The sequence below is a fragment of the Vipera berus genome (genome assembly GCF_964194415.1).
Source record: "Vipera berus genome assembly, chromosome: W".
Classification (NCBI taxonomy): domain Eukaryota; kingdom Metazoa; phylum Chordata; class Lepidosauria; order Squamata; family Viperidae; genus Vipera; species Vipera berus.
In genome coordinates, this window is record NC_138210.1 from 54,744,456 (window position 1) to 54,767,229 (window position 22,774).

Sequence of the window (22,774 nt, forward strand, 5' to 3'; positions counted from 1 at the left end):
GCTGGAGCCCATCATCAGGGAACTTCACTCTAGCCAGAGTGTGTATTTATAGTGCCTTGATTGGGGTGTGTTAGCTGTCATTCGCTTGTGTTGCCCCACCCTCACATTCTGCTTGATAGGCTGGTGGTAAATCAGCACTTCTGTTGACTGATGAGGGGCCTGTTTCCCAGGCTGAGCATGGATGTTTTTGTGCTTGCTCGTCCAACAATCTTAATAGCTGCAAAATTGAGTGTGTGTACTTGTTCATTGTTCAACGGGAGTGCTCTTTACTGCCAGCCTTGTCAGTCAGGCCAAGGCTGGGCAGCACAAGCAAATGACAGCTAATGACTTAAAAGCCAGCCATCAACACACCCCAATCAATACCTGAAAAGCCACTTACAACAGGCACTGTAAATACACACACAGAACAGCACACACTCTGCTAGAGAGAAGTTCCCAGAGGATGGGCTCCAGCATGGGTCCAAAAGCTCAGAAGACAAAACTTCTTCTCGTCCCAGTGACTGACCCAGATTGGATCCTGCAACATTATCTTGGGACATTTATGTTCGCCTTCATTCGTACTGGAATTCTATTTTCGGATTATAGAGTATTGTGGGAAGTCAGCCCCCCCCCCCCGAGAAGGAAATATTAAAAGAGCAGAAAAATATATTACCTCTAAGGATCTTAAAGAGGCAGAAAAGCATGTCCAGTTTTTTTAATAGCCCCAAGTCTCCCTCCCCCAAGCAGAAACCAGCTCTGTAGAAATGCAGATGTAAACCATTCAGGAAGGTTGGAGGCCCCAAGCTAGAAGATTAAGACAAAGACACCTAAAATCTACATACCCCACCCAAACTCTAAGACAGGACATAGTAGGATTGACCCACAGATGCCAAATGGACACAGGTCAAAATACATGACACAGGAAATGCAAAGCCTCAAACAGGAACAGGAAAAAACTTCAAACAAAAGGCTCCAGAGGGTATAAAACCCCACTCCCCACATGTGCTCTCTCCTTTTTCTTCCAAAGCCATCTTCCTGTCTGGCTCTTCTCTTCAAATAAACAGCAACCTTCTTTCTAAAGCAGTCGCCATGTTGTTTATTCCCGGCTTGGACTGAACCATGATGAAGACTTTTCCTTCAACAGTATAATGATAGAATCTATGGGCTTGGCAAATACCTTGGAAGGGATCCTTCCTAGTTTCTTGATCTGTAAAGCTAAGCAGGGAGAAATTCTGTTAATGCAATCTTGCAGTAAAATAGAATTAGTTTATCTGGTTGGCTTCCTTTAGCGACTGCCTCACAAGGCTGATGCCCCCTCTCTCTTATACCCCATACGTTGCAAGTGAGAGTGCCAATAAATATGCTTTATTGCAGGGGTCTTCAAACTTGGCCCTTTTATGACTTGTGGACTTCAACTCCCAGAATTCCTCAGCCAGGCATGTTGGCTGAGGAATTCTGGGAGTTGAAGTCCACAAGTCATAAAAGGGCCAGGTTTGAAGACCACTGCTTTATTGTATCAAGCTATGTTTCTTATACTATACTAAATTAGATGATTAGAAAAATAGGAAGCAAAAGAGTAAAGGCTTCAACTATTGGTACTTGTATGTCTACAAAGGATCATTTACATTTAAAATCAGAATTAATTCAACAAAGTATGACTTTGTTGAGATTAATGCACCCTTTTTCAGGAAAAAAAAGATTGATGATTGTTAGAAGCGTCACTGAATACAAAAACTGTAAGACATGGTTTTGTAAAATAGCAGCTCCATTTTGGACAAAAGTTATTTCAGTTATTAATTTTGCTTTGGAAAACTCACAGATTGTTATTGATGTTCATCCATTGTGAGTTAAATACTGGAAGAAAGAATGGATGCTGCACACTTTTAGGTTTATATTTTTTTTAAATAAAAAATAAAAAAGATATTCAAATCTTGGAAAGGTATTCATTTTTCATCAGTCTCTCATTCTCTATCTTTTGATATTCAGCATCTATTTTGGTACTGGGGAATCCAAGCAGAATAATTTCACATTCACTTGAGGTTCCTTAAGTAATTAATTAGTATCACCGAATCCTTCCAACTTCTAAAAGCCTCATTTTCAGTTCTCCAAAACCTCTAATGTGTGTTACTTCAGATATAGCAAGAGAAATAGAATAAATAGAGCAGATTTGAAATGCTTAATAAAATGTCAAGAAGCACTTTGGGATAAATCAATCTCAGCTTCCAGTTATATAAAAGTTTTTAAACCTAATTTATCAGCATTTACTTGGTCCAAATAATATTTGTGTGAGGCTCGGTTTAAAAAGAAGAAAGAAGAAAGTGAATTTATCAGCTATTCTAAAATTCTATCCTATAACACAAACTTTTTATGAGTGAGTGGGTCAAAACTGTTGCGTATGTTCTGTATATGTTTTGAAGCATTTAGTGCAGGTATTGAAACTAATCTCCAAATAAATGGGATTACCAGTCTTTCATAATTCAGTGGGAAGAAGAAAGCTGAGTCCAGAGACCAAATGAATTCTGAAACCTTTTATTCCAACAAATAACCAAAGTCAAGGGCTAGGATAATAGAAAATTAAATGCTCATTTCCCAACAAAGAACAGTAATTTATATACTGTACAGTAGTGCAAATCATAATGGATGATCTGGGCAGAGATTTTTATGAACAATGTAGACATTTGTTTGAAATAAGGAACTTAAATAGGAAGGTCTCTTATACATCGAACTCAGAGTGACCCATTACTATCATACGTCACAACGGTTGTAAAATGAGTCATCCATGGGGCCAAAGTGATTTTATGATCTTCTTTGTAGCAGTTATAAAGTTATAAAGTCAAAAAGCAAACTTCACAATTGTAAAACAAGCACCAGAGCTATAAAGTAAATGCCACCCTTAAAGTGTAAAGTGACCCCCATTGAGCCACTTTATGGGCTATATGGGCCAGTTTTGCCAAAATCTGGCTGATTTTCTGCAAAAATGTAGTAAAGTGCAGTCACATGACTGAGGGATGCGGCAAACAGCTCTAAATGCAGGATGGTTGTTGCGCCTCTGACATGCGGTTCACATGACCGTGGGAAAGGGGAGGGGGTGTACCTGTGAGAACTTCACAAGAGAGTCATAAATAGCCCTTGAGAGTTCTGTCTTCACTTCAACCAGTCACTAAGTGTGACTGGTCGTAAGTGCATCTTTTTAGTAGTATCTGATTAAACGTGAGTCACAACTGTTTGTTCCAGTTTATTTATCTGACCAATTTTTATGGCTCCCATCTTACATGACAACTCTGGGTGGCTCACAACAACAACACCCCTCAAAAAACTATAAAACTCATAAAAAGCAGACTAAAATCCAGTGCTTCAGTCATCCTCCTGGGATGCTCCAGCAACCATTCACCACCTCCCATTGCCCCAGTGCCGCGGGGAAAGAGCCAACACCAGTAGGCTAAAAGGGCAGCAGCCTGCCAGTTCATCGGAGGAAGGATGTCAGGGGCTGCCACAAAGAAGAGGGAGTCAAGCTATTCTCCAAAGCACCTGAAGGCAGGACAAGAAGCAACGGGTGTAAACTAACCAAAGAGAGAATCAATCTAGAACTAAGGAGAAATTTCCTGACAGTTAGAACAATTAACCAGTGGAACAACCTGCCTCCAGAAGTTGTGAATACTGCAAAACTGGAAGTTTTAAAGAAGAGATTGGACAACCATTTGTCTGAAATGGTATAGCGTTTCCTGCCTGAGCAGGGGGTTGGACTAGAAGAACTCCACAGTCCCTTTCAACATCATCATCATCATCATCATCATCATCACTATATTATGATGATGATGATGATGATGATGATGATGATGATGATGATGGTCCACCATGGAAAAGCAGCTTCCTAGAGCCTCTTAGATGACAATATTCCAGGAAAGGACCTGGAACATGCCTGCTGTACCCAATCTGCTTGTGGGTGGGCAGATTCTTATGGATTTGGGGGTTGTACAGCTGATTTAGGCAGCAGTGGAGAAAGATCAGCTGGGATTCCAATCCACTCAGGTAAGAAGGCTGCAGAGGGCTTATAGACCTTGAGAAATGGAGAGTTTGGGAGGGTATAATTGGCCAAATAAACAGCCTCCCCACCTACTAGATAGGCAGCCCAGATGCCAAAAGTCCCAATGGTCATGATCGTGTGGTTGCAATGAGCGAGGAGAGCAAAGTCCCTTCCTGGATCGTTTTCCTTCCCATCCCCAGCAAAGTGAACATCCCCCCTGGAGGCATCAATGTTCTTCTTGCACCACTCCATCCCATTGCTGGTGACCACAAAGATGGGGTTGAGGTATTTCTTTCTGAAGTAGTCCATGGCTTTCTCCAAGTAACCTTTGTCAGCCACCACACCTTTCCAGACTTCGGGCATTACCCTCACATAATCCCCTCTTCGGACATGCACTCCAACATACGTCACATTCTGGCGTTCTGCCCGCACGATTTGGAGGTAGTGATTGGCCTCTTCCTTGATGTAGTCATGGAAAGTGAACTCCTTTAGAATTTCCCGGTGGAGGTGGTGATAAAAGGTGTAAGAACAAGGATAGCCTGTCAATTGGACATATTTTCCTTGGATGTGACGATAGTCCTCTGACATCCAATCATTCAAATAAATATTCTCCCATTGGATCTTCCCAAACACCTTAGCAGAGATCACAGGCAAAGTGATCTTGAAGATTGGTGATAAAGCTGAATGCATTTCTGGTTGGATGTAGGCTTGATACCCATTGATCTTAGCTAAGGTTAAAGGGTGGCATATTGCCCCATCTTGTTCCCAAGACGCCCAATGGAGTTCACTGTCAAAGTACCAACCTCTCTAGCCTCAGAGGACAGGTTAGAGTTAGCTGTGGTGCGCTGGAGTAGAAATTGTTCTGTCGAGGAAGAACTGAATATGGTTTCGGTGGCTGTGTAGTAGTAAGAGATCTTCTTAGGTAGATGAAAAAACACGGACAAAGAAATGATCCCCAAAATGTAGAAGAAAAATAACATGGAGGATTGGCCGGATCTAAATCTTCCTTGAAATTTTATTGTAACAAGAGAGAGAATCCTAAAGAAAAAGTAAACTAAATTCAATACTCAGATGCGACAGCACACTGCCACTCAAGTCTACCTTTATTTATTCAAAAATAAGACCTGCTAATGTTGATGGGATTTACTTCTAACAAATATCCATTTGTTCAAACATGATATTTGCTTAAAACAAAAAGAGAACGGACTTGCACAACTAAACCATATTATATTTAAAACAATTTTAACCTTGTTAGCTTTTCATTTTGGTTTATTGAATAAAGTTCATGCAGATTATTGGGACATACATCAGAGGTGGACAACATTTCCAGTTTGAAGAACTGTTGAGTGCCTCATCCAAACAACAGCCTTGATGTTTGTGGTATCCACAGGAAGTGGTAGGGCTGATATTTTCCAGCCCACTTGGGGCATTTTCTAGGTATTTAAAGGGTGGAAATGGGAAAGAGAAGCTTCTGGAAGGCAAACTGCACCCTTTATCATATCCTTCAACCTCCCTTCCTCCAATAGGTACAAAGTTCTTGATAAATTGAACAGTATAAAATGGTCAAATTTCACTTGCATGTTTTGAGACCTGGATTGGTTTGGGTAAATTGATTTTTTTGATCTTTAAAGTTGAAAAGAGGATCGTTTTGCCTTTGTCTTCCCTTTTCACACTTACTTTTTGAAAGGAGGAAAAAAGTCATTTTTGTCAAATATTCGCCAGTTGCTACTTAATTTGAACTGTGTATTCTTGCAAGGTGAGGGGTTTGCATAAGACATCAGCCGTGGGTTGCCCATCCCTGCCATAAACAATAGTTGACACTGGAAGTTTTTAAGAAGAGATTGGACAACCATTTGTCTGAAATGGTACAGGGTTTCCTGCCTGAGCAGGGAGTTGGACTCAATGACCTCCAAGGTCCCTTCCAAATCTATTATTCTGATAAATTATCATGGCTAATTTTTCACAGCCCCTTTGCCCAATACATGATTGCTTAGCACAAGCTGGGAACTCGACATTAGCATATATCCACTTAGAGAACTGAAAGCTCATGATGCTATCTATAAACAGGTCTACAACTGTTTTGGGCTTGGCTGGGAATAGCCTATCACCCTTATTAATAAATAGTAAGTATAATGTGGCTTGTCCCGGATGCCAAATTGTGTCATGCTGAGTTCCATGGAAGAAAATGAGGACAAGGCCCTTAGTTTGTAGAATCACCAGTCAAAAGGAGCCTGATAACTAACACACTGGTTACAAGGCATAAGCTTTTAATGCAGTTTGTTAGTGTCCTTCTGATTTTGTGATTCAGCAAAATCTCTTACCTTAATGTTCTGCTTGAAATCACCTGGCTGAGTGCTAAGATTGCTGGACCACACCATTATTCAGATAGGGATAGGGGTGTGGAAGCTGTTCTTATTTTGGAAGATAATAATAATAATAGTAAAAAAAAACCTTGTAATCTTTCACCCCATCAGAAGTCTGGCTCATTTGTTGGAGAGTGCCATGGGCAATGTTCCTCCTTCTGCTTCTTGTCCCAACTCTCCTGGCTTTCTCTTTTGTAGGGGTCCTCAACCAGGAATTTTGGGAGTTGAAGTCCACAAGTCCTAAAGTGGCCAGGTTTGAGGACCCATGCTCTATTGCCATTACCTTGCCTTTATCTTTCACCAAAATGGCCTCAAGCAAAAGCTTAGCTTTCTTCTCCTCTTCCTTAACACCACAGATGTTCCTTTTCTCTGGCCAGGTGACACTATGGCAGCTTGTCTGCCCAATTACTAGACTGGGAGAGTTGTATCTTGTGGCTTCCACCCTAGTGGAAAGAGACGCTTGGTTCTGAAGGAGAGGAGAAGGTCACCAAAACTAGGTGATGAAGACTTTTCTCATGGGGAAATAGCTGGGTGTTTTAAATGCCTCAGTCCTTTTTTCGGAATCTAACTATGAAACCTTAGCTTTCCAGGTAACAACAACAACAACAACAACAATGTTCAAAGGGTCCTTAGAGGTCATCTAGTCCAACCCCCTGCTCAGACAGGAAACCCTATACCAGGGGTAGGCAACCTCGGCTCTTTTATGACTCATGGACTTCAACCCCTGCTGACTCAGGAATTCTGGGAGTTGAAGTCCATGAGTCATAAAAGAGCAGAGGTTGCCTATCCCTGCCCTATACCATTTCAGACAAATGGCTCTCCAGTCTCTTCTTAAAAACTTCCAGTGTTGGAGCACCTACAGCTTCCGGAGGCAGATTGTTCCACTGATTAACTGTTCTATCAGGAAATTTCTCCTTAGTTCTAGGTTGCTTCTCTCCTTGACTAGTTTCCATCCGTTGCTTCTTGTCCTGCCTTCGGCCACTTTGGAGAAGAGGTTGACTCCCTCTTCTTTGTGGTACCCTCTTAGATACTGGAACACTGCTATCATGTCACCCCTCATCCTTTTCTTCATTAAACTAGACATACGCAATTCCAGCAGCCTTAACTTAAGGTGTCCTTAACCAGCAAATCTGAACCGTCCCATTCTTTGTATTCCTTTCCCTATTTTGAAATCTCAAGATATCTACTATATTTACTCTAATCTCCACCGTATCTCCACCATAGGCACATGTACATAGACACACACATGCAGATTGACACAAATGCACACACAGGCCCCATACCCATAATCCTTACCTCTTTCTGCAGCATTTTCCTACCATGTTCTCATCTATTCATGACCATCAGCTTCAAATTTCTCAAGATATATTTATCATAAGCTTCGTGGGTCTGAGTGAATCTTCAGTATTCTTTGTCACTTTTGTTAAATTTACTGCAGTTCCCAAAACATACTTTCTAATGACATTGTTAGTTATAAGGTGCGACCAGTCTGCTATCATAAACCAATTCTGCTCTCTCTGTAAAGTACAATGTCCATTCTTTCTCATTCAGCTAATTTAATTTTGCCTCCACACGTTCCTCACAGCTTGTTCCCAGTTGTGATTTAAAAAAAAACGCCACTTTTTTTTTTAGTGGCTCATAGTGAAAGATTAACTTCGGAACATTAAACTCCACCCAGTCATTTAAAAGCACCTAGCTATTTGAGCAGAACCTATAAATATTCAATTTTTTTATTTTCTTCCCATGGATCTCACTTGATCCAGAACATGTAAGAATGTCTTCTGTTCTACGAACTCCTAAATCTAGTCATTTTTCCCCTTCCACACTGGTCAAATAGAAAACCTATGGATCACTTGCAGTGGGACAGACATAATCTCCTATAAATTAATGAATAAATATTCCTCTAAGCCAAAAAATAAACATTCCCCTAACCTCAACAAGGTTCTGGACACCTTCCCCAATGCTTTTATTTAACCTGAAGAAAAATCAAATAGAAATTCAAACATTTCACTTGGTTGGTCATCAGTAAATATTGGCTGGCTTGAAATATTCTCCAAAAACCCACAAGAACATGAATAAAGACAATGCAAATTGTTTTATTAAAATTCTACTGACTAAAAGCATGATATTCTGTTCCATCTAAACGCGATAAGCATTCCTTCAAGTAGGACAACTTTTGCAGGCACTTAGCCATTTCTGTGGCTAAGATCAAAGCATCAGAGCAGAGTAGTAAGGGCCCTCAGCTTCCAAAGAGCTAAAAACTTTCCTGTCCCAAGGAAATTCTTCTATTTCCTGAGCATTCTTCTTTTTCCTGGAGATAGGTATTTATTTAATCTACCATCTTTTTAGGGATTATCCAAGATTGCTTTCTTCCTATTTCACCATGAATATGAAACTCCTTTGCTGGCATGTATGAAAACAAATTCCAGCAGATACTGCCTACCATAGGAAGGCAAGATGGTAGCCCAAGAGGCCTCAATTCCTGTTTCTAAACTAGATGTAAAAATATCATTTTCTCAGCAGTCTGCAGAGGAACTGTTAGAATTATATCAGAAAGGCCGATCAGGCCCTTCAGAAAGCAGTCTGTGGTGAGCAGTAATAGGATCAGTGCTTTTTTTGTAAAAGAAAAAGGTGCCGGAACTCACACACGTCATACAACCCGCCTTGCCTACCCTACAATGTTCCATCCCAAAAAGGTGCCGGAACTCCGTTCTGAGCGTTCTATGACAAAAAAAGTCCTGAATAGGATGGACTCCCAGGCATGCATTCCAGAAGAATAAGAGGCAACTCAGTCCAGATATTTTGTGTTAGAGAAAGAGGGTGTTAGAGCAACTTCCTAGTAGTTCTCAGAGTACATGGTAGATGCAGATAGTTGCTTAGTCAGGCAAGATTCTGTCTATAGGTGTGAAACAATAAAGAAGTCGGCTTGGAAGAATCACCACGTGTCATTCTTGATTTTTGGGCTTGACACGTTGGTCAATGAAAAGGATCAAAAAATTAAGAAGATAGCTGTGACTGCTTGGGAAAGTCCTGCTCTTTTTGCCAGGGTGTTGACCTCACATACTGGTACAAAGAGGTGGGCTTCAATTGGATGTGTGTGTGTGTGTGTGTGTGTGTGTGGCCACCATCCTGATTTTTTTTTGTCATGCAGAAACTGCTATTATGGATCTAGATCAGGGGTGTCAAATTCAATTTCATTGAGGGCCACATCAGCATTGCAGTTGCCCTCAGGGGGCTGGGTGGGTATGGCCAGGGTGGGCGGGGCCTACTGGGTAGGCGTGGCTAGAGTGTGTATGGCCTACTGGGTGGGCGTGGCCAGCTCTACATCGTTCACATCAAGGGTGCCTATGGGGGCCTGGGCAGGAGTGGGACAGATCTGAGGATCTCTGGCAGAAGGAGGGTCTCTGGGCCAGGGCCAAGGCAGTGGGGGCCGTTCCCTCACTGTTTCCAGGATGGCTTCGCGGGCCACATGAAACCACTTCGCGGGCCAGATCTGGCCCCTGGGCCTTGTGTTTGACATGTCTGATCTAGATATATTAAAACACACAGAAGTTGTAAGTAGGGACTGGTAAATACCACTGATAAGGCCAGAGTCATTTGAAAGAAATCCCCTTTGGGTTGAATGTTATTTTTGCTGACTTTGGGGACATATCGATATTGTTTCCTTGCAACAATGCTATACAGAAGAGTTATTCTGTATTGTGTTGTTTTGACATCCTTTTGTTTTTATTGTCCCTTTTTATGATGAACTGTAGTAGAAAGTGGATCCCCAGGAAGGGGGGGGTCTACATCCCAAAGGATAAGAGGTAGCTTAGCCCAGATATCACATGTGTGGGAGAAAAAGGGTGAAGACAGCTCCTCCCTAAGAGTTTACTGAGTATATTGTAGATGCAGACAGTAGAGTGTTCAGTCTGGCAAAAAAATTGTCCATAGATGTGAAACAATAAAGAATTCAGGGTGGAAGAGTTACCACCTGCTATTCTTAGTTTGGGGTTTCTGGGATTTGTTTTCACTTTTTTTTAATCCCATTTATATCCCGCCCTTCTCCGAAGACTCAGTGTGCTTAGCAATAGCCTTCATTCTATGTATATGCCTGCTTATTAGGGCTTTCGCCCCCTCCCCCAAGCGGCATTATTACAAAGTCAGCTTATTGCCCCCAACAATCTGGGTCCTCATTTTACCTACCTCGGAAGGATGGAAGGCTGGGTCAACCTTGAGCCTGGTGGGACTCGAACCTGCACTAATTGCAGGCAGCTGGTGTTACTTAAGGAGGCATTAACCCACTGCTCCACCAAGGCAAAATCCACTTCTGGGATTATTATTTTTTACTTCTCAGTCTACTTATAGCCTTAGAGCATTTTTATGGTCTTCCATCCAAATGCTAAGCTGAACTAAGCTTCTCCTCAAAAGGCTACTCCAGGACCCAATGGCACTGAACAAATTTGTTGCACCCAGCTTACAAATTGAAAGGGCTCTGGATCAAGTGGATTACCTGTTTCCCTCTATGTCTAGATTTAAACCTGGTCATACTACTGAAACAACCTGGATTCTACTTGTTGATGACCACTGCATCTATTCTGGCCCTCCTTGATTGCTCAGTGGCTTTAAATGCTATGGATCTTGGTATCCTGCTTGCCTGACCCAGGAATTTGGAGTAGATGTCATGGTACCATGGTTGTTCTCCTCCTTTCTTTCAGGCTGGTTCCAGTCAGTGTTGGTAGAGGGGAAGGGTCAAGTCTGGAGGTCCCTGCTTTATGATCTGCCTCAGGGCTCCTCTCTCTCCCCACTCTTATTTAGCATCTATATGAAGCTGTAGTTGAGGTCATCCATGGACGTGGGTCAAAAATGATCAGTATAACAAGGACACCCAGCTACACATCTTTGTCAAGGGCTAACCAAGTGAGGCCATCAGTTTATTTCCCAATGCCGGGAGGCTCTGTGTGTTGTGACTCAGGGCCAGCCTGTGGGTCCGACAGCCGGCTCCGATGTATCGGATGACTCAGATGAGGGGGAGGAGGGAAACGAACCGGCTGATGATGGTTTGGAGGCTTTGCAGAGCCCTCAGCCGGGGACCTCTTCTCAGCTGCGTGAGCCCGAGAGTGCGGAGGAAGATGACCCACAGCTGGCCCTGTTCAAGGACGCCCGACGCAGGAGGCAGTCGAGCAGGAACAAACAAAGAAAGGCTGCGGGACTCCTCGGGAGGAGGCACAGGGAGACCACGCCCTGAGCTCTCTATAAAAGGAGTGTTTGGGGAGGGGCTGGTTGCTGAAAGCAACTTTTCCGCTTGAGAAGACAAGCTCTAGTGTTTTTGTTAACTGCGTAATAAATCTTGGCAGATGCCTTTTAGCCTTGGACGCTCTCCAGTCTCTTCTTTCTGAATAGGGGTTTGCCTTATTACAAGGCCAGAAGAGGGCTGGTTCAGAACAGTTTGCTTTCAGCCACCCACCCCTTATTACTACGATGGAGCAGCTTCTTGCCGAGAATGCCCAGCTCACCCAGCAACTCACTTTGCTGGCAGCTCAGGTGGCTCAACTGCAAGCTCAGGTACATGCTGCACCCCCACCCAGGAGGAAATGTCAGCTAGCTATGCCGGATAAATTTGCTGGTAATCCAGAACTGTTTCCTGCCTTCCTGGGACAATGCCAGCTTTTTATCAGCGTGAGAGCAGCTGATTTCCCCACTGACCGAGATAAGGTGGGATTCGTGTTGAGCCTTCTGTCGGGAGATGCAGCTCGTTGGGGCACGCCTCTGTTGGCACAGCCTAGCCCTTTGTTGGATAACTTTGGGGGGTTTTGTGACCATATGCGCCTCATGTACGAGGACCCGATTAAGGCGCAGACTGCCACCCGACGCCTGAAAGCTTTGAGGCAGGGTCAGCGCCCTCTACAGGCCTATATCAGCGATTTCCGGCTGCTTAGCCAGGATTCCGCCTGGAATGAGGCTGCGCTCGTGGATGCCTTTCAGGATGGCTTGTCAGAGGAGATGTTGGATGAGCTGGCCCGCGTGGACATTCCCTCAGATCTGAATGGGCTGATCCATCTTTGTCTGCGGATCGATGCCCGGCTGCAGCAGCGAAAGAGTCGCCGTGCCACCCCACAGACCCCTGCCGCCCCTGTTGTGCGTGAGCCCCCAGTCCAGAGGGAGGAGCCAATGGAGCTGGGTGCCGCCAGGTCCCGTCTATCGGTGACGGAAATGGACAGACGACGATCGGAGGGGTTGTGTTTTTACTGTGGGGACCCTGGACATTTGGCTGCTTCTTGTCCAAAGAAGCGTCAGCGGGCATCAGTGACCGAGCCGGCCCCGAGAAAGTCCCCTGCTTTGCTGTCGGGAAACGGCCCGAGCCCGATCTAGACGGTGTGATAGATCGGACGACCCACCACGACCACGCCGAGCGACGCCATTCCGATGGTGCCTGTGAACCTCCACGGCATTTGATTTTGGAGGCACGACTGATCCTTCCTGGCAAGCCAGAGGGGATTCCGGTCCATGCCTTAATTGACTCTGGGGCTACCACTAACTTTATGGACTCGGCCTTCGTGGCCAAATGGGCTGTTCCTCAGTGTCCGGTGGATCCGCCCATGCTAGTGGAGACTATTGATGGTCGAGTGCTCCTGTCCGGGCCTATTACGGCCGCCACGCAACCAGTGAGTATGGCTATCAGTTCCCATGTGGAGGCCATTCAGTTCTACATCACTTCGGATCTGCACTTCCCCGTGGTCCTGGGACTGGCGTGGCTCCGGGCGCATGATCCACAGATCTATTGGTCTCAGAACTTGGTCACCTTCCCAAGTTTGCAGTGCGTGGACCACACCCGCCATATCTGTGCCGGCCAGGTGGAGGGCTCCTCAGGAGTTTCTTTGCCTCCCGAACTGTCCGACTTTGCTGATGTGTTCAGCGAGTCAGAGGCGGACCAATTACCCCCGCACAGGCCCTATGACTGTTCCATTGATCTAGTTCCTGATGCGCCTCTCCCAGTGGGGCGTTTGTATTCCATGTCGGAGCCCGAGTTGGCTGCATTGCGGGACTTCTTGACAAAGAATTTGGCTCGTGGTTTCATCCGGCCCTCGTCCTCGCCAGTGTCTGCGCCCGTGCTCTTCGTCAAAAAGAAGTCGGGCGAGTTACGGCTCTGCTGTGACTACCGGAAACTCAACGCCATCACGGTGCGTAACCGCTACCCGCTGCCCCTCATCCCCGAGCTCTTGGACCGACTCCGGGAGGCTAAGATCTTCACGAAACTGGACCTGCGTGGAGCTTACAACCTCGTCAGGGTTCGGCCGGGTGATGAGTGGAAGACGGCGTTTGGTACTCGCTATGGACATTTCGAGTACACGGTGATGCCGTTTGGCCTGACCAACGCCCCCGCTGTGTTTCAGCATTTTATGAACAACATCTTTCGAGATCTGTTGGACCAGTTTGTCGTGATTTACCTGGACGACATCCTGATTTACTCCCCGTCGCGTGAAGCGCATCATCAGCATCTCCGTCAGGTCCTGCAGCGCCTCCGGAAACATCGGCTGTTTGCCAAGTTGGAGAAGTGCCAGTTTTACCAGGTGACCATCGATTTCTTGGGTCACCGCATTTCTCCTGAGGGCATCGCCATGGAACCGAGTAAAGTTGAGTCGTTGCAGAGTTGGCAACCCCCACGTCGCGTGAAGGATGTTCAGCGACTTCTTGGATTTGCCAACTACTATCGAACATTCATTCCTGGCTTTGCTGCCTTGACAGCCCCCCTTACCCGGCTCCTGCAGAAGAAGACTCGGTTCCAGTGGAACGCCCCCAAACAACAGGCGTTCCAAGCTTTGAAGGACGCCTTCATGAAGGAGCCCATCTTGAAGCATCCTGACCCGCAACGGCCGTTTGTCGTGGAGGCGGATGCCTCCGACATTGCCATTGGGGCCGTGTTACTCCAGGCAACGACGCCCAGCGGTACCCTTTTCCCTTGCGCGTATCACTCTCGGAAATTGAACCCCTCGGAGCGCAACTATACCATCTGGGAGAAGGAGCTGCTGGCCATCAAGGCGGCGTTCGAGGCTTGGAGGCATCATCTGGAGGGGGCGCGGCATCAAATCGAGGTCCGGACGGACCACAAGAATCTGGAAAGCCTGCAGACCGCTCGGAATTTGAACCAACGCCAGATCCGGTGGTCCCTCTTCTTTGCGAGGTTTGACTTCCGGGTGCGGTACATACCAAGCGGGCACAACCAGAGAGCGGATGCTCTGTCCAGGAAGCCCGAGTACACCCGAGTGGAAGACAAGCTTCCGCCCAGGACAGTGATCCCCGTCGAGTCTTTTGCTGCGGTGCGGGAGCCGGTGGATATACGGGCTCGGATCCGGGAGGCGCAGCAGCAGGAGGCGTGGGTGGCTCAGCGGAAGGAAGAGGTGGGGCCAGATTCGCCTTGGTCGGTCACGGATGGACTCCTGTATTATCGTGACCGGCTCTATGTTCCAGGAGGGCCACTCAGGGGACTCGTCCTCAGCCAATGTCATGATAACCCGGCTGCGGGGCATTTTGGCCTGTTCAAGACTCTGAACCTGGTCTCCCGTACCTTCTGGTGGCCCCGAGTCCGACACGATGTCCAGTCTTATGTCACCTCCTGCGTCCCATGCAGGCAGGCCAAGTCAGCGACAGGGGCCCCGCCTGGTTTACTGCAGCCTTTGCCAACGCCCAAGAGACCCTGGGGGGCTGTGTCCATGGACTTTCTGACGGATCTACCCCCATCCTCCGGCTTCACGACAGTGTTTGTGGTGGTGGACATGTTGACCAAGATGGCGCACTTCATCCCCTGTCGCGGCTTACCGTCAGCTCGCGCCACTAGTCGCATGTTCATCCAACAGGTGTTCCGGCTGCACGGCCTTCCCGATAGGGTCGTCTCCGATAGGGGGGCCCAGTTTACAGCCCGCTTCTGGCAGGAGTTGATGCGGGCGTTGGACATTAAGGTTTGCCTCTCGTCCGCGCATCATCCTCAGACCGACGGGGGTACCGAGAAGGTCATCGGCATCTTAGAGCAGTATCTGCGCTGCTATGTTAACCTGCAGCAGGACAATTGGGTGGACTATTTGGCCATAGCCGAGTTTGCCTTTAACAACTCGCAGCACACCTCCACGCAGATGACACCGTTCTTGGCCAACGTGGGTTATCACCCCAGGTTTTTCCCCCTTTCTCCCGTGGACTCACCGGAGCCGGCAGCGAACGAATTCATGGCGGAATTACAGGCGATCCATCGGTTGGTGCGACGGCAGCTGGAGAAGTCCAAGGCCGACTACAAGAGGTTCGCCGATCGGTCGAGAAGGGATACGCCTCCATTATCGGTGGGGGATCGAGTCTGGCTGTCCACCAGGAACCTACCATCCACTCGGCCGGCGAGGAAGCTGGACCACCGTTACCTTGGACCGTTCCCAGTCGAGGCCGTCATCAACCCGGTCGCCTATCGTTTAACTCTGCCACGTTCCCTGCGCGTGCACCCCGTCTTCCATCGGTCCTTGTTGGTCCCCGAACAACCGGCTTGTCCACTTCGCCAAGCGGAACCTCCCCCATCAGGACCTGGTGATGGCGACAGCACCCCCGAGTACGAGGTCGCCAGCATCAGGGATTCCCGCTGGCTGAAAGGTCGCTTCCAGTACCTGATCGAGTGGAAAGGGTACGGGCCGGAGGACTTCACATGGGAAGACGCGACCGCCGTTCATGCCCCTGCGTTGGTGACTGCTTTTCACGAACAGTTCCCATCCCGACCGCATCCGGATCGGCAGACCCGGGGGAAGGGCCCTGCGGTGCGGGATAGTGTTGTGACTCAGGGCCAGCCTGTGGGTCCGACAGCCGGCTCCGATGTATCGGATGACTCAGATGAGGGGGAGGAGGGAAACGAACCGGCTGATGATGGTTTGGAGGCTTTGCAGAGCCCTCAGCCGGGGACCTCTTCTCAGCTGCGTGAGCCCGAGAGTGCGGAGGAAGATGACCCACAGCTGGCCCTGTTCAAGGACGCCCGACGCAGGAGGCAGTCGAGCAGGAACAAACAAAGAAAGGCTGCGGGACTCCTCGGGAGGAGGCACAGGGAGACCACGCCCTGAGCTCTCTATAAAAGGAGTGTTTGGGGAGGGGCTGGTTGCTGAAAGCAACTTTTCCGCTTGAGAAGACAAGCTCTAGTGTTTTTGTTAACTGCGTAATAAATCTTGGCAGATGCCTTTTAGCCTTGGACGCTCTCCAGTCTCTTCTTTCTGAATAGGGGTTTGCCTTATTACAAGGCCAGAAGAGGGCTGGTTCAGAACACTGTGGATCTGGATGGGAGAGAACAGTCTTTGGCTGAACCCTGCCAAGACTGAGTGGCTGTGGGTCTTAAGACCCCCATCCCCAGTTTTGGAGATGCTTCATCTTAAATTCTTTGTGGGGCTGTACTTTCCCAGTTGGAGTGGGAATGCAATTTGGGGTCCTCTTGCATTCATAATTGCTGCTCAAAGAGGAGGTGCCAGGCATGGCCAGGAGGACTTTTATACAGATGCCCACCAACAGCACCCATTCCTCAACCAGGAGGCCTCACTCACAATGACCCCTGCTTTATTTACTACCGGTGTGGATTACTGTAATGTGCTTTACATGGGACCACCCTTAAAGAACTTTGGAAAGTTGCAGATAGACCAGGATGCCGTGGCCCTGTCAGTTTTTGGCAATCTTCATTGCACCCATGGAATACCACTGTTCTGTTTGCAACCTTTGGCATATATTATTTGGATTGTTTTAATTGTTAGTTTTTAATTTGTATACTGCCCAGAGAAACTGCTGTGAGATGGGTCACCCTATAAATTAGGGGAGGGCAGACTTTAGAAGAGTTATACCTTTTTTTCAGGTTCACGCAAAGGTTTGAAAAGAACTGAACTGTTTCAGTGAATAGTATAACAAAACTCTAAGGCTCTCTTCTGACTCGTTTTTGAAGTATGTGTCGTCCCAATACTCTCCAAGCCATCAAAGTGTTTCCTTTCCTTTCCTTTCCTTTCCTTTCCTTTCCTTTCCTTTCCTTTCCTTTCCTTTCCTTTCCTTTCCTTTCCTTTCCTTAATTTACCTTATCATCGGACAAAGGGTACTATTTAGCGGTTATCAAAATTAGCTGAGCCTTTTAATGCATTTCCTGAAGTTTATTTATGTTCTGGCTGGCAATTAGTAACATGATTACTAATTGTTCTCTTCATTTCCCAGCAACTTTAAATCTGATTATATTGTCAGCAAATATCCCTGTGGTTTAAATAAATGGTTATGGTTTCAGCTACATTTGAATAAGTAAAAGTAAACAGCTCACCTGCCTTGTCTAGAAATTCAAATTCTTTGTAAAAAGTTTCTGTTTGCAGGGGAAAAAATCCATGAGATCTTACAGGAAATGAAAAATAAAGAATAGATATATATGTATACACACACACACACACACACACACACACACATATATGTGAAATTCGAAAAATTAGAATATCGTGCAAACGTTCATTTATTTCAGTAATGCAACTTAAAAGGGAAAACTAATATATGAGATAGACTCATTACATGCAAAGCAAGATAGTTCAAGCCGTGATTTGTCATAATTGTGATGATTATGGCTTACTTAATTTAATTTAATTTAATTTATTGAGATTTTTATACCGCCCTTCTCCCAAAGGGACTCAGGGCGGTTCACAGGGCATAAATATAAATAACAATACAAACATTAAAAGACAATTAAATCAATGCCCAAGTTAAAACAAGAATAATAAAACAAGCCTATAAAAAACCCATGTACCCCCATCAGGCCAGACCCGCTAGTTCAAATAAATGGGTCTTCAACCCGCGACGGAAGGATCGGAGGTCTGATGCCATCCGGAGCTCAACCGGCAGTTGGTTCCATAACGCCGGAGCACCCACAGAGAAGGCCCTCCCCCTGGGGGCCACCAGTCGACATTCCTTGACAGGAGGCACCCTGAGGAGGCCCTCTCTGTGGGCGCGCACAGGGCGGAGGGGAGTCGACGCCGGCAGCAGGTGGTCCTCGAGGTATCGCGGACCCATGCCATGTAGGGACTTAAAGATCATAACCAAAACCTTGAACCTTACCCGGAAGACAACTGGTAACCAATGCAGCTCACGGAGCAAAGGTGTAACATGGGAGTACCGGGAAACTCCCAAGACAACTCTCGCGGCCGCATTCTGTACCAGTTGGAGCCTCCGAGTAGTCTTCAAGGGAAGTCCCATGTAGAGAGCGTTACAGTAGTCTAGGCGAGAGGTCACGAGCGCATGAGTGACCGTACATAAGGCCTCCCGGTCCAGATAGGGCCGCAACTGGCGCACCAGGCGAACCTGGGCAAAAGCCCCCCTAGTCACGGCCACTATGTGATCCTCCAAAGTGAGTCGTGAATCTAGGAGGACTCCCAAGTTGCGAGCCCTATCCACAGGGGGTAAAAGCTCACCCCCCATAGAAAGAGGTGGAACATCCCAGGTGTCCCGGGAAGCCGGAATGTACAGCCACTCAGTCTTGTCAGGGTTGAGTTGAAGTCTGTTCCTCCCCATCCAGACCCGAACCGCCTCCAGGCAACGGGACATCACAGCGAGGGCATCACTGGGGTGGTTTGGGGTCGAAATAAAAAGTTGGGTATCATCAGCATATTGATGATACCCAACTCCAAAACCACGAATGATCTCACCCAGCGGTTTCATATAGATGTTGAACAGGAGAGGCGAGAGGACCGACCCCTGAGGAACTCCACAAGCGAGAGTCCTAGGGGTTGACCTCTGCCCCCCTGCCAACACCGACTGCGAGCGTCCCAGGAGATAGGAGGAGAACCACTGAAAAACCGTGCCTCCCACTCCCAATCCCCTGAGACGCTGCAGCAGGATACCATGGTCGATGGTATCGAAAGCCGCCGAGAGGTCTAATAGGACTAGGACAGAGGAATATCCCCTATCCCGAGCCCTCCAGAGATCATTCACCAGAGCGACCAATGCCGTCTCCGTGCTGTGCCCGGGCCTGAAACCCGATTGGTAAGGGTCCAGATAATCCGCTTCATCCAGGACCAGAGGAAGCTGATGCGCCACCACACTCTCAACAACCTTCGCAAGAAAGCGAAGGTTGGAGACTGGACGAAAGTTGTTCAATACAGCTGGGTCCAAGGCAGGCTTCTTGAGGAGAGGTCTCACCACCGCCTCCTTCAAGATGGTGGGGAAATAACCCTCGCTCAAAGAAGCAGATATAACCGCCTGGAGCCAGCCTCGTGTCCTCTCCCTAGCTGCATAAACCAGCCAAGAAGGGCACGGGTCCAATAAACATGTGGTGGAACTCAGCTTCCCCATAATCCTGTCCACTTCATCAGGGGTCACAGAATCAAACTCCTCCCAGATAACATTGACAAGACCGCCCGCGTCCTGATCGCCAGACTCTGCCCAGCTGGAGTCCAAACCGGTCCGAATCCGAGCGATTTTGTCCGACAGATGTTGACTAAACTCCTCGGCACGACCCTGCAAGGGATCCTCCCTCACCTCCTGATTAAGAAGGGAGCGAGTCACCCTAAACAAGGCGGCCGGGCGATTATCTGCGGACGCGATGAGGGTGGAGAAGTAATTACACCTCGCCTCCCTCATCGCAGCGAGATAAGACCTAATGTAGGTTCTTTACCGCAATCGGTCGGGTTCAGATCGGCTGGACCTCCAGCAGCTCTCTAGGCCCCGTTTCCGACGCTTCATCTCCCGGAGCTCCGCGGAGAACCATGGAGCTCGCTGGGATCTGCGCCGGGTCAGGGGCCGCAAGGGTACAACCCGGTCGAGTGCCTCAGTGGTTGCCCTTTCCCAGGCTTCCACTAAGGCATCCGCCGAGCTGTGAGCAATGGAGGCAGGTGGGGACCCCAGCGCCGCTTGGAATCTATCAGGATCCATTAGGCGTCTGGGGCGGTACCATCTAGTTGGCTCCGTACCCCCACGGCGGGGGGTGGCAAAATGGAAGACCAGCCGCAGGAGGTGATGATCGGTCCATGACAGGGGCATAATAAATGGAAAGCCCCCACCAAGATCATCCAACCACCGTCCAGATAAGAAAATCAGGTCAAGGGTGTGGCCTCCCTCATGAGTTGGCTCAGAAATTACCTGCGTCAGGTCCATGGCCGTCATGGAAGCCATGAACTCCCGAACAAGCTCAGATGAACCTCCCAGGGATGGTAGGTTGACGTCTCCCAAAACTATAAGTTTGGGGAACTCAACCACCAACCCCGAGAGGATATCGAGCAGCTCGGGCAGGGCTGCCGCTACGCGACTAGGCGAAATGTACACGAGCAGCAAGCCCAACTGCGCCCCAGAGCCAAATCTCATAAAGAGAGACTCACACCCAACTATCTGAGGAACGGTGGTCTCCCGCGGACATAAGGTCTCCCTAACGATCACCGCCACACCCCCACCCCTACCCTGAGCTCGAGGCTGGTGTAGCACCCGGAAGCCTGGTGGGCAAAGGTCAACCAAAGGGACCCCACCCTCTGGGCCCAACCAAGTCTCCGTGATGCAAGCCAGGTCCGCGTGCTCACCCTCAACTAAATCCCTAACAAGGGGAGCTTTGTTGATCACGGACCTGGCATTCAGGTACACCAGCCGGAGCTCAGGAGGCTGCACATCCTCGCTCCCGGAACCTCGGGAAAGAAGCAGAGGGTCGGAGCGCCCCACCGCTTGCAAATAGCGGAGACGGCGCTCCCGGTAACGATATGGCCCCCTGTCTATCCGCCTGCTGCCATTCCCCGTCGTGGGAATTGGTAATCCCATGACCCGCTCATGAGCCCCGGAGACAACGACCCCTCGTTCTCCCCCGCGCAGTCAGACCCAAGTCTGGCCTGAACTATGGTTGATTGGCCGCCCCCCAAAGCCAGACAACCCCTATCTCCCACCCCTCTCCCCAACCCCGTAAAAAATTTTGATAAAAACATAATCAGGGGCCTCTTATTACATTTATGTTGACAGCCCCTGCCCCTGCCCAGCCATCTCTCAGAGACCCAAAACTCGGGCCCTTCATCGAGGTTAGAATTTAAAGAGGCGGGTCGCACCCAGGCGAGGGGGGCACCCCTGAGGGCGAGCAAGTCCGTGCTAGTATATTGTCGCATGTTAGTCCAGCAAGTCCAGAATAGGTAGTCCCGGAGATGATCATGTCCATAGGAGGGTCGAAGGCCGGAAAAGAAAATATCTGGATCCACACCCAGCTGCACTGCCACTTAGCTGGGTGCCCCAGTAAACAGGTCACCCCCGCCCTCTCACGGCAGGTTGCAACTCTGTACCTGGGGATGGTCAAAGATATACTCTGGGTAGGCATGCCCCATAGAGCTCCCACCTCTATGGGGCTGCAGATGTAAAAGTCAGCCACTCTCCCACCATGGCTGGTACCCAGGACCGACCGAATCCAAAGGGGAGAGGGGGAGGCAGACAAAGTTATATATTCAGGCAGAAGAGTAGACGGGCCAAAATGGGCGAAATGGTCTAAAAGCGTCACCGCCGTTAAAACGGTCCAAAAGCGGTATAAAGACCGCCTGTTGCTCCATTGAAGCGGTCCAAAGACGCCGTTGCCAACACAAGCGGTCCGAGGCAGCACAGGAAACATCATCGCCGCTAGGATAACTCTCAGTCGCCCTCTCTGCCGCCAAAACGGCCCGAGGATGATAGCGTCACTAAAAGCAGCCTGATGCAGTCTGGGGTAAGATGGAAGCACCACCGCCGGCGAGAGGGGCCAAGAGCCCGAGAAACATCGCAGCCAATCACTGGCCTCCACAAGCGGCCCAAATAGGCCAGAAAACGCTGATGCCGCCGAAGTGGCCCAAAAACAGGTCAAATGTTGCCACTCGGGCCAGGAGGCCCCAGGAATGCCACCGCTTAGTGCTGGTCGCTGAGAACGGCCAGAGCCCACTGCTGCCGTCGTCGTCGTCGCCGGATGCAGGCCATCTCCGCCGTCGAATGCGGCCCCAGGGGACGCCGCTACCAGCGGCAACGCCAACGCCCACGCCGTCGCCGCCATCGCCGCCGCCATCGCCGCCGCCAAGTCGGACCCACAGGCGTCTCTCTCGGCAACCAGAGAAAACCCCAAATCCACAATCTCAGAAAATTAGAATATTGTGAAAAGGTGCAATATTCTAGGCTCAAAGTGTCCCACTCTAATCAGCTAATTAAGCCATAACACCTGCAAAGGGTTCCTGAGCCTTTAAATGGTCTCTCAGTCTGGTTCAGTAGGAAGCACAATCATGGGGAAGACTGCTGACCTGACAGTTGTGCAGAAAACCATCATTGACACCCACCATAAGGAGGGAAAGCCTCAAAAGGTAATTGCAAAAGAAGTTGGATGTTCCCAAAGTGCTGTATCAAAGCACATGAATAGAAAGTTATGTGGAAGGGAAAAGTGTGGAAGAATAAGGTGCACAAGCAGCAGGGATGACCGCAGCCTGGA

At 48.3% G+C, this 22,774-nt stretch overlaps 1 protein-coding gene across 1 annotated transcript; it reads right to left on the minus strand.

Moving 5' to 3' along the window:
* Window positions 1–3,934: 3,934 nt before the first annotated feature.
* LOC308676297 (galactoside alpha-(1,2)-fucosyltransferase 2-like) lies at window positions 3,935–22,360 on the minus strand (the record flags this gene model as incomplete). Its single annotated transcript, XM_081342110.1, is given in 3 exon segments — window positions 3,935–4,740; window positions 4,743–5,041; window positions 21,864–22,360. Coding segments are annotated over 3 exon segments (1,602 nt in total).
* Window positions 22,361–22,774: the final 414 nt, after the last annotated feature.